The following is a 16,664-nucleotide window of genomic DNA, read 5'->3' as shown; positions in this document are numbered from 1 at the left end:
GGAAGGGCTTAAAACAGGAAAAAACTGACCAACAATTGATATGCTTCTTTTTTTTTCTGCGCCAAAAACTGCAAAGAAAACAGAAGCAATGTGTGCACAGCATTTCTGATTTCTCATAGACTTTGGTAAGGAGAGACATGCAGATTTGAACAACAAGCTGCACAATAAACTGCACCAAAAATGCTTCAAAATCTTCACAGGGCCTAAGAAAGGGATGGAGGTCTAGACAGGGAAGTCTGGAAGAGGAGGGGAACAATGGAGGAGTTTGAGAGGGACAGAAATGGAGTCCAGAGGAGTAAGAGGGGGACAAAGGAGAGTCTGGAGGAGTAATAAGGAGACAAAGTAGCAGTCTGGTGAATGGAGGAGCCAGACGGGGAAGTCTGGAAGAGGATTGGGACAATGGATGATGGTTGGAAGAGTAAAAGGGGGAAAGAGGAGTCTGGAGGAGTAAGAGGATGACAAAGGAGGAGTCTTTCAGATGGAGGTGAGGGAGAGAGGAGTGTGGCGGGAGGAAAGGGACAGAGTAGTCCGAAAGAGGAGGGGGATAAAGGAGGAGGCTGGGGAAGTAAGAAAAGGACAAAGAAGAAGGTTGGAAGGTGGGGGGGATGCATGAGTCTGGTGGATGCAGATTTAAGGAAGAAGAAGCAGGGCTGTGGAGTAAGTTAGCCAAACCTCCTACTCCTCAATTTCACTTATTCCGACTCCGACTCCCTCATACAAGACTCATGTATGTTTGTGATAAATTTACTGTGGTAACATCTGGCTTTTAATCATTATTATGATGTAATAATCCAGCTGTTTAGATAGAACATAAAATATATTTATTGGATACAAATTTAGAACACAAAAAACTGTAATAAATTGCAATTTTGCAATACACTGTGCAGTAAGTCGGGAAAAAACAGTTTTCAACAAAAATGTCCGAAATAACATTAGTGCCGTCTGAGAAATAGTAAGGCCTCCATCAGATCCTCCTTCATAGATGTCCTCAAATCTGACATTATTTTAAGGCTAGAGAACAGCCTCTCTAAAGTTACTTGAGTTGGTGGCAAAGCGGTGACCACACTATTAGGCGGGCATTGCACACTACGACATCACAGGTGCGATGTCGGTGGGGTCAAATTGAAAGTGACGCACATCCGGCATCGCTCTCGTCATCGTAGTGTGTAAAGCCTAGATGATACGATTAACGATCGCAAAAGCGTCGTAATCGTATCATCGGTGCAGCGTCGGTGTAATCCATAATTACGCTGACGCGACGGTCCAATGTTGTTCCTCGCTCCTGCGGCAGCACACATCGCTGTGTGTGAAGTCGCAGGAGCGAGGAACATCTCCTACTGGCGTCACCGCGGCTTCCGTAGGATATGCGGAAGGAAGGAGGTGGGCGGGATGTTTACATCCTGCTCATCTCCGCCGCTATTGGCCGCCTGCCGTGTGACGTCGCTATGACGCTGCACGACCCGCCCCCTTAGGAAGGAGGCGGGTCGCCGGCCAGAGCGATGGTCGCAGGGCAGGTGAGTGCATGTGAAGCTGGCGTAGCGATAATGTTCGCTACGCCAGCTATCACACGATATCGTACCTGCGACGGGGGCAGGGACTATCGCGTGCGACATCGCAGTATCGGCTTGCGATGTCGCAACGTGCAAAGCCGCCCTTAGTCTCGGGGTATAAAGGAATTGCCTCATGCACAGTCAGTTTTGATGACCGTTTGAACTCTTTTACTTCCTTGAGAGCAAGTGAAAAATTTTGCTGAAATCTGGTCAATCTATTTGCTATGGGAGTGGAATCTTTTTCCCAGCGGCAACGCTTTGCTGCTCCATGTCGTCATAATACTTTTCAAAATTAAACTCCTCATCTGATGAGGCTGAAGATATGACAGCAGTAGCACTGGCTGGATCCAAGTCCTCATCTGATGAGACTGATGATATGGCAGCAGTAACACTGGCTGACACAAGTCCTCATCTGATGAGGTTAAAGATATGGCAGCAGTAGCATTGGATGACACAATTCCTCATCTGAAGATACGGCAGCAGTAGCACTGGCAGGATCCAAGTCTTCATCTGATGAGGCTGAAGATATGGCAGCAGTAGCACTCGATGACACAAGTCCTCATCTGATGAGGCTGAAGATACCGCAGCAGTAGCACTGGATGACACAATTCCTCATCTGATGAGGATGAAGATATGGCAGCAGTAGCACTGGCAGGATTCAAGTCCTCTTGCGCCTGGCAGTCCTGTAGCCGCTCATCCTAACTGCTACCTCTGTCAGAGCTTCTTTTCCTTTAGTAAGCTGTTGCTCATCCAGCAATACATATGATGACTTGGGTCCACATACACAACTGCCAGAGGAATTGTATTTTCTAATAGCAGTGTCTCTCTCCGTTTCATTGAAGCAGCAATGCCATCTGCTATTAAACCTCCTCTTTGGGACAGGCAAAACAGCAAGTTCTTCCACTCCTTTATGAAAATGCTGGGAGTTAAATCCTCAGCTTATTTTTTAATCACTGTAAATGGGTGATGAAGCAATTCCTTCAATTCAACCACCTGTGTCCATCGACCTTCACTTAGTGTTACCTGAGGGTCGGCCATGTCTACAAGAAAGGGTTTCAGCTCAAGTAATCGTTCAATCATTAAAATAAAGGGTGCTTTACATGCTGTGACATCGCTACCGATATATCGTCGGGGTCACGTCGTTAGTGACGCACATCTGGCGCCGGTAGCGACATTGCAGCGTGTGACACCAAGGAGTGACGATCAACGAGCGCAAAATCATTCAAAAACGGTGATCGTTGACACGTCGCTCCTTTCCTTAATATCGCTGCTGCCACAGGTACGATGTTGTTCGTCGTTCCTGCGGCAGCATACATTGCTACGTGTGACACCGTAGGAACGACGAACATATCCTTACCTGCGTCCACTGGCAATGTGGAAGGAAGGAGGTGGACGGGATGTTATGTCCCGCTCATCTCCGCCCCTCCGCCTCTATTGGCCGGCCGCTTAGTGACGCCGCAGTGACGACGTTATGATGCCGAACGCACCTCCCCCTTGAGGGAGGGATTGTTCGGCAGTCACAGCGACGTCGCTGACAAGGTATGTTCGTGTGACGCTGCCATAGAGATCATGTTCGCTACGGCAGCGAGCACCAAATGTTGCACAAGCGACGGGGTGGGTGCTATCGCTAGCGATGTCGCAGAGTGTAAAGCACCCTTAAGTGCTGCCCCACCGAGCGGCTTGATCGACAATTGCCCCTTTCCACCGCGTCTCTTCAAGATGGAATCATTTTTAGGGGTTCAGGCAGCAATAACCAATTTCCACACTTTTCCAATCACAGTTCCAGCATGTCCCTCCTGCAGACGATCTCTTATTACCAGCTGCAGCGTGTGCACAATACAGCGCATGATAGGGGACATGTGAAGGAGCTTCAGCAAGATCGTCTCATTGTAAAGGATCATTCTGCTGTTTATTGAAAGTTTAGACTTAAGTAGTCCTTACCATAATCCTACTTTCCTGGTCACTGTGGAGTCTCCAGCAGTTCTGAGATGATCGCAGGCTTCTTTGTGTCTTTACTCTTATCTGTAGAGGAGGAGCGTCACTACTTATATGATGTAGCTGAAGTGCAGCACAGATTCATCTTCACTAAAAGCCGAGATCAGGAACAGAACAGACATTTATAGGACTTTTTATAACTTCACAAATTCTTATGAAAAAATATTCATTGAATACTGCATTGAACCGCTGGACCCAATTTCTTAGCCGTCGGAGTCGGTCCATTTTATACCGACTCCACCAAAATGGACACCCCCTCCGACTCCACCGCCTGGGATGAAGACAAGAGTCTGTAAGAGGAAGGGGGTGGAAGAGTAAGCGGGAGACAAAGGATGGGGTAGAGGAGGATGGAAGAAGGGATGAATCTGGAGAAGGACAAGTCTAAAAGCAAGGATCTGATGGAGACAGGTCTATGGAGGGGTTATTAGGGGCTGGGGGCAGATTTCTGGTATTCCCAATCCATGCATGTGTAATATGCGATCATCCGACAGCTACAGAAGCTGATCTGTGTCACCTGCACTAGTTTTTGGGGGAAACTGGTGTTTTCAATGCGTAAAATATGATAATTTTTTTAGGAGGTTTGCAGCTTGTTAACAAACTTTGCTCATTTGTGGCAGAAAAGCAATGTGAGCTGTGAGGAGGAGCAGACGCTTTGCACCATAGGTTGTCAGTTTCTCCTGTAAAGGGGGCTTTACACGCAACGACATCGCTAATGAGATGTCGTTGGGGGTCACGGAATTCGTGACGCACATCCGGCCTCGTTAGCGACGTCGTTGCGTGTGAAACGTACGAACGACCGCTAACGATCAAAATTACTCACCTAATCGTTGATCGTTGACACGTCGTTCTAATCCCAAATATCGTTGCAGGACGCAGATTGTTCATCGTTCCTGAGGCAGCACACATCGCTACGTGTGACACCCCAGGAACGACGAACAACACTGTACCTGCGTCCTCCAGCAACGAGGCGGGCGCCACTTTCTTTCGGCTGCTCTCCGCCCCTTCGCTTCTATTGGGCGGCCGCTTAGTGACGTCACTGTGACGCCGCACAAACCGCCCCCTTAGAGAGGAAGCGATTCGCCGGCCACAGCGACGTCGCTAGGCAGGTAAGTCCGTGTGACGTGTCCTAGCGATGTTGTGCGCCACAGGCAGCGATTTGCCTGTGGCGCACAACCGGCGGGGGCGGGTACGCTCGCTAGCGATGTCGCTGCACGTAAAGCAGCCTTTACTTGTAGTAAAGCCGTCAGTCTGGGGGACGTCCACCGCACCCCACTAAACTTCACTCACTTCAATCTCGCTAAGAAAGTACAAAACTTCTATAGGTTGTCAGAGTTTTGCGCGGTGTAACGTCTGCCATAGACCTGCCTTGCTCCCTGGGTCATATGTAGGCGTACATTGTGACGTGATAGCGCTGAAGGGAGCACAGGTCTTACTCCATATTTTGGGGCGGTTTACAGAGTACTCCTCTGCGCTGCACCTGAACCTGGGCCTTTGCTGACTTTTTAGCTGTCACTTGCATGAACATTTTTATTAAAGTGAATATGAAATGTGTGTCCGATCTTCTGTCGTCATATCAGGGCAGATTAATGTATCGTCTTATGGGGAAAATATAGTCTTACGTAGCCTTTTGCTCATTATTTGCTCTCTAGGTTTGTGAGTCCAGTGGGCGGTCCTATTCAGTGATTGACAGCCTTACCTGTATTACAAAAATATCTGTCAATCACTGATGTGGACCGCCCACTGGACTCATAATCCCAGAATAAGCAGAGGTTTATATGTCCAGAATATAAGTTATACTAATGCTTGTGTCACAGAGCGGTGTCTGCTCCGGTCTCACCGTTCTGTAGCGCGGTGCCGGCTGGGCCACGCTCAGCATGCCGGGGTCCCTTTAAATCATGCCGCATTGTTGATTTGTGACATGATAATCTGGCCCGTGTGTTCTGTGGCTTCGTGTAGCCTCCGCTATGTCTGTATTTACCACTCACTGCTGTAATTGCTAAAAGACCATAATAGAAATAAATCCGGTGTTTTTGCAGTTTGGCCGCTGAGCACCAGTGGGGGAGGCTTTGGGTTTATCGTGTAAAATACAGATTTATTTGCACCATTCTTGAAAAGAACAGACTTCTCTGAGTGAAGCTTACAGGACCCCTGACCCCCGCTCGGGCTGAGAGCCATTACCGACAGCGGGGAGACGCTTTTAACGCAGCTGTGGGCGATAACCGAGTCCAGAGCGTGACAAACACTCGCTTCATCCTCCCCGGCTCAGAGCGCCCGCTTCCCAGACCAAGGTAGAGAGGCAGCAGTCAGGAAAATGTCACCCCGGCCCGCCACAGATTAGCATCGGGATTTAGGAGTTTTCTTTTCTTGCTACAAAGAGTTTATTTGCGTTTATCCATTCGTCCCACGGCATTAGAAATAAAATAATCACTGGATAAAACACAGACGTCCTATCAATGGACGGACACCGCGGTGAGGCGTCACTGGAGATGTGCACGTGGCCCGAGGTGTGACTGCGCACGTGGCCCGAGGTGTGACTGCGCACGTGGCCCGAGACGTTCCTGCTCACAGGGCCCAGAAGACTGAAATTAGCTGTGGATGGAGTCACGGTTCCTCGTATCTCCCGCATGTCGTCCTCGCTGTGTATTATAGGAGCTATATCCTATTGATATCTGTAAGAGTTGTAATTGCCTGAAAGTTTGCACATTCTAGTACCTGATCTGTTTTTATTTTTCTTAGCAAGAGATGAAGGACAAGATGGCCTCAGAGGAGGAGACATTTATGATGGAAGTCATGGATTATAATAACAATTATGGATTAATGGTGAACAGAAAGAAGCTGCTTGGAGAACGCGCAGAAGCTGAAAGCCGGAGTCTGGAGGGGGAGGCCGAGGTGCTGGGACAGGGTAGGTGATCCTGGTACCATGCCCTGGATTTGGGGTCTTCTAAGATGTCTTTATTAAGCTTTTACCCCTTAAGTCACCATTAACACGGACGTCTATATGTCAGAATATGGTGGGAGCCGAGCCACTGCCAGATGCCGGTATTGGCAGTCCTCTTTCCTGTAGAAGCCACCTGGCCTACTCTTCTCCCTTCCCAACGAGCTTCCTCATATGAAATGTGTCATATGAACATTAATGTGAGAGTCTGCGTGTATGCCTCAAACAGCAGCTGTAGCTAATGTGTTTTTTAGAACATTTCATCACAGTTCCCTAAAACACACATCGGAACACAGCCTAAAACACAGATGTGAACACAGCTAAAACGCATCCAATACACAGATGTGAACACAGCTAAAACACACGTGAATGCAGCTAAAACACAGATGTAAACAGAGCTTAAAACGCATCTAATACACAGATGTGAACACAGCCTAAAACACAGATGTGAATACAGCCTAAAATGCATCAAATACACAGATGTGAACACCGCCTAAAACGCAGCTAAAAAACAGGTGTGAACACAGCCTAAAATGCATCAAATACACAGATGTGAACACAGCCTAAAACACTAAAGTGAATGCAGCCTAAAATGCAGATGTGAACACAGCCTAAAACTCATTTGGGTTCCTTCATATTTATTTCATCAGTAACATTATTAAGGCCACACAGCATATAGTACAGTACCAGTATACTCTGCAGAGTTTGTGGGCCCCAGGGTCCCCCGCGAGGCTGTCACATCACCATACACTATCAATTCTTGTGGGTATTTATAAATGCTCTTTCCGTTCGGTGCATGTACATTACCCGCCGCTGGTTTCATCCATACCGCCTCAGGTACTTGTCTGTCGCTACCAAGGTTCTATATTATTTTCCCCCCTAGAAATAGAAACCCTTAGAGGTGAAAACATCCATCTAAATGCTCTTTATCGACAGAGGAACATGATCCAGAGAGAACTCCGTGACTTCCAGGAGACACTGAGAGGTAAAGTGCCCGTGCAATCAGCCCTGCAGCTTTCTGCCGCTTGTAGCCGCCATTCACGGCCTTAATTGCATCTCACTTATCTCTCAGGTCTGGACAAGGCGATCATTGCTGCCGCCGGTGTCACCAAGAGCCTGGACGCCGAGAAAGTGTCCATCAGTCAGAAGCCGCAGAGCGACGAGGAGTGTCTGAGGTGCGGCCTCCTGACACCGATACGGGGATAACACAGATTCACAGCGCAGTTTGCAGGACGCGCACTAAATGTAATTTATGGACGCGTACCATACTACCGGTCCCACATCTAGGACACCTAATAGCAGATATGGGCGGTCTCTGCTGCAGATATTCTGTAGCAAATGTTAGAAAACAAATGTCCTGAGATCCCCCCCTACTTCCGTGAGACTGTACTGTTATATCTGTTTTTAGAGACGCGAGGTGACAGTATATGTGACGTTACAGCCTCCAGTCCGGGCCCCCGCGGCGGTACACCAGTAGGATGTGCAACATCGCTGCATAATTACACCTATCATTCATTCATCTGAGAGAGATGTGCAGAAAGGTAACACATGGCACAAGCCCGTCCACCTGCACTCAGTATCCTGCAATATTGCCCCTGGTAACACCAGTAGAGTTGGGCATTAGATTCACGCTGCCCCGGCCCGGTGTCCAAACATGTCGGCTGCGGCAACCAAACCAAAGCAGGCTTCACATGCCCCCGTCCAAGCACACAGTCCGTACATGATCAGCGGGCACCTTCTCCTGGGCCCATACTGCCCCACAGGGCTCATTGTGGCCCTCGGTTAGGTACAGTGGACACCCCGGAGTGGCCGTGACATTGTGAGCAGCGGTCTCAGCTCTGACGCCTCAGTATAAAGCACCGCTCATCCATTAGCGCTGGAGGACGTCCATTCTGAAATGGATAAATCTCGCTCCCTATTGATCGTCAGCTCGGCCCTAAAGGCAGCGATGTAATGGGTCTATCCTTGCGCAGTCTCCGGTGTATTCCCGCACTGTATAGACTCCACATCTGTAATAGCAGTAATTGTGTTACAGCATTCCTCTCCCTATATCTCCGCCATCAGAGCCAATCGAAGACACAAATGTGCGGCTAAGTGACTGCTCCATTCTTCAATTACCGAGCTCATATACACAGCAGACGAGCGGGAGGTGCAAGATTAAGTGTCAAATATTGAATTAGAAGTTTATAGAAAGCTGCAATTTATATGGAGCAGAGGAAAGAGTCGACTGGGACCAAACTCTGCTGAGAACTGGACCCTCGGCTTCCGGACAGAGGACGGGGCTGAGATCAGCAACTTACAGCTCATAGCTGGACGTCATCTGCATAGAAAGTCACCATTAATTCCTCACATCATCCCTGCTTCTATATATCTACATCCAGAGCTGTAATCACAAAACTTCCCTTAAAATTGTGTCTTTAGACCTCCATGCACACTAGAGTAAGTCAGCCGAACCTGGGTGTATTTTGGTGCGTCTATCCGAATTTCTGATGTGTTTTGTGGTCTCCCGACTCTTCCCCTGAAGGACGATGATGATGAATTACACTTCACAATCCCTGTGCTTTCTGCACATAGGTGTCTGGCAGTGACAGACCCTCTCATTATTGAAAATACAAACTTACAGAGGGGAAAATAAGTATTTGATCCTCTTCCGATTTTGCAGTTTTTCCACCTACAAGGAATGGAGAGGTCTGTCATTTTTATTGTAGGTAACTTCAACTGTGACAGGCAGAATCCAAAAAGTATCCATAATATCCCATTGTAGGATTTATAAATAATTCATTTGCATTTTATTGCATTAAATAAGTATTTGATCCAATAGAAAAACAGAGCATAATAGTTGGTGGAAACCTTTGTTTGCAGTTACAGAGGTCAGACGTTTCCAATAGATCTTGGCCAGGTTTGCACACACTGCAGCGTGTGTGACTCCTCCATACAGATCTTCTCCAGATCTTTCAGGTCACTGCTCCATACAGATCTTCTCCAGATCTTTCAGGTCACTCCTCCATACAGATCTTCTCCAGATCTTTCAGGTCACTCCTCCATACAGATCTTCTCCAGATCTTTCAGGTCACTCCTCCATACAGATCTTCTCCAGATCTTTCAGGTCACTCCTCCATACAGATCTTCTCCAGATCATTCAGGTCACTCCTCCATGCAGATCATCTCCAGATCTTTCAGGTCACTCCTCCATATAGATCTTCTCCTGATCTTTCAGGTCACTCCTCCATGCAGATCTTCTCCAGATTTTTCAGGTCACTCTTCCATACAGATCTTCTCCAGATCTTTCAGGTCACTCCTCCATACAGATCTTTTCCAGATCTTTCAGGTCACTCCTCCATACAGATCTTCTCCAGATCATTCAGGTCATTCCTCCATACAGATCTTATCCAGATCTTTCAGGTCACTCCTCCATACAGATCTTCTCCAGATCTTTCAGGTCATTCCTCCATATAGATCTTCTCCAGATCTTTCAGGTCACTCCTCCGTGCAGATCTTCTCCAGATTTTTTAGGTCACTCTTCCATACAGATCTTTTCCAGATCTTTCAGGTCATTCCTCCATACAGATCTTCTCCAGATCTTTCAGGTCACTCCTCCATATAGATCTTCTCCAGATCTTTCAGGTCATTCCTCCATACAGATCTTCTTTAGATCTTTCAGGTCACTGCTCCATACAGATCTTCTCGGATCACTCCTCCATACAGATCTTCTCCAGATCTTTCAGGTCACTGCTCCATACAGATCTTCTCGGATCACTCCTCCATACAGATCTTCTCCAGATCTTTCAGGTCATTCCTCCATACAGATCTTCTCCAGATCTTTCAGGTCATTCCTCCATACAGATCTTCTCCAGATCTTTCAGGTCACTCCTCCATACAGATATTCTCCAGATCTTTCAGGTCACTGCTCCATACAGATCTTCTCGGGTCACTCCTCCATACAGATCTTCTTTAGATCTTTCAGGTCGCTCCTCCATACAGATCTTCTCGGGTCACTCCTCCATACAGATCTTCTCCAGATCTTTGAGGTCACTCCTCCATACATATCTTCTCCAGATCTTTCAGGTCACTCCTCCATAAGATCTTCCCCAGATCTTTCAGGTTACTTCTCCATACAGATCTTCTCCAGATCTTTCAGGTCACTCCTCCATACAGATCTTCTCCAGATCTTTCAGGTTTCGGGGCTGTCACTGGCCACAATGAATTTCAGCTCCTCTACAGATTTTCTCTTTGGGTCAGGTCTGGAGTCTGACTAGGGCACTCCAGGATCTTGAAACGCTTCTTACAGGGCTGCTCCTTAGTTGCCCTGGTTGTGTGTTTTGGGTAATTGTCATGCTAGAAGACTCAGCCACAACCCATCATCAATGCTCTTACTGAGGAAGGAGGTTGTTGGCCAAAATCTCATGATACATGACCCCATCCATCCTCCCTTTAATACGGTGCAGTCGTCCTATCCCCTTTGCAGTAAAGCACCCCTAAAGTATGATGTTCCCACCCCCATGCTTCACTGTTGGGACGGTGTTGTGCTCATCCATCTACTGCCTCCAAACACGGCGAGTAGAGTTGATACCAAAAAGTTGTATTTTGGTCTCATCTGACCACCTGACTTTCTCCCATGCCTCCTCTGGATCATCCAGATGGTTATTGGTGAACTTCAAATGGGCCTGGACATGTGCTGGTGTGAGCAGGGGGAACTTGCGTGCCCTACAGGATTTAATCCATGACAGCGTAGTGTGTTACTAACAGTAATCTTTGAGACTGTGGTCCCAGTTCTCTTCAGGTCATTGATCAGATCCTCATGTGTAGTTCTGGGCTGATTCCTGACCTTTCTCAGAATCATCCTTACCCCTCAAGATGAGATCTTGCATGGAGCTCCAGACCAAGTAAGATTGACAGTCATCTTGCGTTTCTTCCTTTTTCTAATAATTATGCCAACAGTTGTTGCCTTCTCACCAAGCTGCTTGCCTATTGTCCTATACACATCCCAGCTTGTGCAGGTCTACAGTGTTGTCCCTGGTGTCTTTAGACAGCTCTTTGGTCTTGGCCATGGTGGAGAGGTTGCGTGTGATTGAATGTGTGGACAAGTGTCTTATTTACAGGTAACGAGGTCAGACAGGTGCAATTAATCCAGGTAACGAGTGAAGAGTAGGAGAAAAAATATCAGCTCTGAGAGAGCAGAATTCCTGCTGGTCGGTTGGTGGTAAAATACTTATTTCATGAAATAAAATGCAAATTAATTATTTATAAATCAGACAATGGGATTTTCTGAATGTTTTTTCTTTGTCGCTCCATTGGGAGACCCAGACAATTGGGTGTATAGCTTCTGCCTCCGGAGGCCACACAAAGTATTACACTTTAAAAAGTGTAACCCCTCCCCTCTGCTATACACCCTCCCGTGCATCACGGGCTCATCAGTTTTTATGCTTTGTGTTGAAGGAGGCTGACACTCACACAATGCTCCACATTTTAGTCAGCAGCAGCTGCTGATTATATCGGATGGAAGAAAAGAGGGCCCTAACAGGGCCCCCGGCATGCTCCCTTCTCACCCCACTAAGTCGGCGGTGTTGTTAAGGTTGAGGTACCCATTGCGGGTACAGAGGCTGGAGCCCACATGCCGTTTTCCTTCCCCATCCCTTAGGGGCTCTGGGGAAGTGGGATCCTATCCGGTCATCCAGGCACTGGGACCGGCCTCCCTCCGCAGCCCCTGTGGGATTCTGCCGGACAGGAGACGGAGTATCATCAGGGACAGGGCCCTGCATCTACAGGTACTCTGTGTCCCCTTGGGGACGGTGCATAGAGTACCTTGACCCCAGACGCTGCAGCGACTGCGGTGATTGGTATGACGCCGGGACTACCGCGCCGACCGCGCCTGCTTGCCGGCCGCGGTTTTAACTTTAGTCCCCGGCTTTTGCGGCCTAGTGCCTTACACTCCCGCCCCCGGCCCTGTCAGTCAGGGGGAAGGGCGGGACGGTCGGTCTAACGCCGACAGTGAGAGCTGGAGCACACTTGGCTGTCCTCCGCCCCCCTCACTAAGCACTCTACGGCACAGATCCCCGCACAGGTACTCAGTGTCCCCTTGGGGACGGTGCATGGAGCACCTTGGCCTCAGATTTGGCAGCGACTGCGGGGTTGGTACGGGACTACCGCGCCGACCGCGCCTGCCTGCCGGCCGCGGTGTTTAACTTTAGCCCCCGGCTGTTGCGGCCTAGTGCCTTAACTCCCGCCCACGGACCTGCCAGTCAGGGGGAAGGGCGGGACGGTCGGGCTGACGCCGACAGTGAGGGCCGGAGCACACTTGGCTGTCCTCCGCCCCCCTCACTAATCACTCTACGACACTGATCCCCGCAAGGTACTCAGTGTCCCCTTGGGGACGGTGCATGGAGCACCTTGGCATCAGACTTGGCAGCGCCTGCGGGGTTAGTACAGACTACCGCGCCGACCGTGCCTGCTGGCCGGCCGCGGTTTTAACTCTAGCCCCCGGCTTTTGCGGCCTAGCGCCTTAAACTCCCGCCCCCGGCCCTGCCAGTCAGGGGGAAGGGCGGGACGGCCAGTCTGAGGCCGACAGTGAGGGCTGGAGCACACTCGGCTGTCCTCCGCCCCCCTCACGTTTCACTCGGGGCACCAGATTCCCGCACTTTTGGGGTTACGCCCACGGCTCCCCCCTCCACTGTAAACGCCGACAGCCATGTTTTTAAGCAGCACACACTGCTTGAGCGGTCGGTACACCAGGGGGCTTCTTCTTGGTGCTGGGCCCCCTAGAGTGCTGAACTGTATATATAGATATATAATGTTTGTATGCATTTTCACAGTTCGGCTGTACATATGTATCCCTCAGTGATCACTGTGAGCATTGCTCAGGCCATGTGGCACTCGCTCATCCGGAGCCGGGGGCACTGGTGGAGCTCCGCCGGCGTCCCCTGTCCAGGCGGCAGGGACAGAGTTGCAGCTTTTGCTGAGAAACTCTCTGAGTCATTTTCACTATCCATGGCTCAGGCTATAGACAAATGGTCTGCTAAGATACTAGGAGCTTGCAGTCCAGACCGGCCCCTTACACAGGACCCGGGCACTGCGGGATCGCCCCCAGGCCTCTCTCGGTCTGCGACGAAGCGTGCTCCTGGGGTGGCCTCTAGTTATTACGTGGTGGACTCCGGCACGAACCGCAGTCCCAGACCGGCTAAGCGGCCTTGCTTAGAATCTTCCCCGACTTCATCAAGGGTCTCAGCTTGAGGACTCTATAGAGGATGAGGCGGAGGTCGCAACCCAGGACTCTGTCCGGACGTGGCTCTCAAGGCTTCAGAGATGCTGTCCAGAAGCACAGGGCTTTCCCGGACAAGCGTTTTTTACTAAACGCCTTATAACACATGTTGTCCCTTCCCCTCTGACGTTGTTAAGGGTTGGGCTCAGTGTCCCAAGGTGCCCCTCCAGTCTCTTGACTGGCGGCTGTCTGAGATTAATGTGGTCATACTCTGCTCCGCAATTAGCGTCTTTGACGTCTCAGGCGTCGGTATTTTCATCCTCCGCCGTGCATGCTGTCCTGGACTCGGCTAGCCGTACAGCGGTAGCATCCGCCACTCCGGTGGCAGTCCGCAGGGCCATGTGGCTACGCGAATGGAAGGCAGATTCTGCTTCCAAGAAGCTCTTGTCCGTTTTGCTTTTTTCTGTCGACCGATTGTTTGGCGAACAATTGGATGAAACGATTGAGCAGTCCAAGGGAAAGGACTCGTGCTTACCCAGCCCAAACCAAAGAGACCTCAGCACCCTCAGCTAGGTCCCAATCCTCATCATCCAACGGGCCACAGAAGAGCCAGAGAACCTCTTCTGCATGGCGGTCCAGGTCAGGGGAGCGGTCCCCACATGTCCAGGACCGATGGATGAGACATTCTGTCTTACGGTTACAGGATAGAGCTCAGTTCTCGTCCTCCGACTCGTTTCTTCAGAGCATCTCCGCCCCCCGAGCGAGCCGATGCACGTTTTCAGGCGGTGAACACTCTGACGGCAGGAGGAGTTGCGATCCCCGTTCCCCTTCAAGAACGTAGTCGCGGTTTTTACTCCAGCTTGTTCGTGGTACCAAGATAGGATGGATCACTCCGCCCCGTTCTGGACTTCACACTGCTCAACAGACAGAGAACCTGACGGTTCCGGATGGAATCTCTCCGCTTTGTCATCGCCTCGATGGCCCAAGGAGACTTCCTAGCATCAATCGACATCAGGGATGCTTATCTCCATGTGCCGATTGCACCAGAGCATCAACGCTTCCTGCGTTTCGCCATCAGGTCGAGTCTTCACCAAAGTCATGGCAACACTCTCATGCCTCGGGATGGAGTTTCATACTCTCTCAGCGATAGTGAAGCTTCCGCTGCATAAACAGCGCTCACTACATACAGGGGTGCACTCTCTCCTTCGGACCCAGTCACACCCCTTAAGGCGCCTCATACACTTCCTAAGGAAGATGGGGGCAGCAATGGAGGCAGTTCCCTTGCGCAGATTCGTCTGCGTCCGCTTCTATCGGACACTGCAAATGGGACAGGAGGTCGACGTCCCTAAACAAGAACGCATCTATTTCCCTTGCAAATCTTTCCGGCCCCAGCCGGGGCTGTGGTCACGACGGACGCGAGTCTGTCAGGGTGGGGAGCGGTCTTCCTCCGCCACAGGACTCAGGGAACCTGGACTCCGACAGAGTCCTCCATTCAGATCAATGTTCTGGAGATAAGGGCAGTGTCTCTAGCCCTAAAGGCGTTCCAGCGGTGCCTGGAAGGCAGGCAGATCCGAATTCAGTCGGACAACGCCACGGCGGTTGCGTACATCAACCACCAGGGCGGCACACGCAGTCGTCAAGCCTTCCGAGAAGTTCGGCAGACTCTGCTGTGGGCGGAAGCCACAGCCTCCACCATCTCCGCAGTTCACATCCCGGGCGTAGAAAACTGAGAAGCAGTTTTTCTCAGTCGCCAGGGCATGGAAGCAGGGGAATGGTCTCTTCACCCGGACGTGTTTCTAGAGATCTGTTGCCGCTGGGGAACACCGGACGTCGATCTAAAGGCGTCTCGGCACAACAACAAAGTCCCGGCATTCATGGCTCGGTCCAAGGATCACAGAGCTCTGGCGGCAGACACGTTAGTTCAGGACTGGTCGCAGTTTCGACTTATGTATTTCCTCCTCTGGCTCTACTGCCCAGAGGGTTACGCAAGATCAGGTCAGACTGCCGCCACACCATCCTCGTCGCTCCAGACTAGCCGAGGAGATCGTGGTACCCGGATCTGTGGCACCTCACGGTGGGTCAACCGTGGGCACTCCCAGACCGACCAGACTTGCTGTCTCAAGGGCCTTTTTTCCATCTGAATACTGCGGCCCTCATCCTGATGGTGTGGCCATTGAGCCCTGGCCCCTAGCGTCATCAGGGTTATCTCAAGATGTCATCGCCACCATGAGACAGCCAAGGAAACCAACGTCCGCCGAGATTTAGCCCAGGACTTGGAGGATATTCTTATCCTGGTGCTCTGATCAGGGTTTTACTCCCTGGCCGTTTGCCTTGTCCACTTTTCCTTCTTTCCTTCACTTCAATCCAGAATGGACAAGGGCTTGTCTCGGCTCTCTCAAGGGACAGGTATCGGCGCTTTCCGTGTTTTTTCAAAAGTGTCTAGCCAGGCTTCCGCAGGTCCGCACGTTCCTGCAGGGGGGTTGACCACATAGTCCCGTATTACGAGCGTCCGTTCGCACCCTGGGATCTTAACAGGGTGCTGACGACTCTTCAGAAGCCATCTTTCGAGCCGATGCGGGAGGTCTCTCTATCTCGCCCTTCGCAGAAGGTGGCCTTCCTAGTGGCAGTCACATCACTCAGGAGAGTGTCTGAGCTAGCAGCGCTATCATGCAGAGCCCCCTTCCTGGTGTTTCACGAGGATAAGGGGTTCTGCGTCCGGTCCCGGACTTTCTCCCTAAGGTATCCCCGTTTCATCTCAAGCAGGATATCTTCTTACCCTCTTTGGGCCCTCATCCAGTTCACCAATGTGAAAAGGATTTGCATTTATTAGATCTGGTGAGAGCACTCCGGCTCTACATTTCTCGCACGGCGCCCCGGCGCCGGTCTGATGCGCTCTTTGTCCTTGTCGCGGGCCAGAGTAAGGGATTTCAGGTTTTCAAGTCAACCTTGGCTCGGTGGATCAAGGAACCGATTCTTGAAGCCTACCGTT

At 50.3% G+C, this 16,664-nt stretch overlaps 1 protein-coding gene across 3 annotated transcripts in view; it reads left to right on the top strand.

Moving 5' to 3' along the window:
- CCDC172 (coiled-coil domain containing 172) overlaps positions 1 to 16,664 on the top strand; it is a 58,470-nt gene that overhangs the window by 11,292 nt on the left and 30,514 nt on the right. For all 3 annotated transcript variants that reach the window (XR_012754402.1, XM_075352176.1, XM_075352175.1), the window contains exons 4-6: positions 6,282 to 6,447; positions 7,364 to 7,465; positions 7,553 to 7,655. Coding sequence is in view for 2 of the 3 variants with exons in the window: in XM_075352176.1 (XP_075208291.1) it covers positions 6,282 to 6,447; positions 7,364 to 7,465; positions 7,553 to 7,655 (371 nt within the window). In the remaining variant the exon portion in view is untranslated. The remainder of the gene's footprint in view (positions 1 to 6,281; positions 6,448 to 7,363; positions 7,466 to 7,552; positions 7,656 to 16,664) is intronic.

This window comes from Anomaloglossus baeobatrachus, chromosome 5, assembly GCF_048569485.1.
Source record: "Anomaloglossus baeobatrachus isolate aAnoBae1 chromosome 5, aAnoBae1.hap1, whole genome shotgun sequence".
In the NCBI taxonomy this organism is placed as follows: Eukaryota; Metazoa; Chordata; class Amphibia; order Anura; family Aromobatidae; genus Anomaloglossus; species Anomaloglossus baeobatrachus.
The sequence above is the reverse complement of the archived record's forward strand: the minus strand, read 5'-3'. Positions and strand labels throughout refer to the sequence as shown.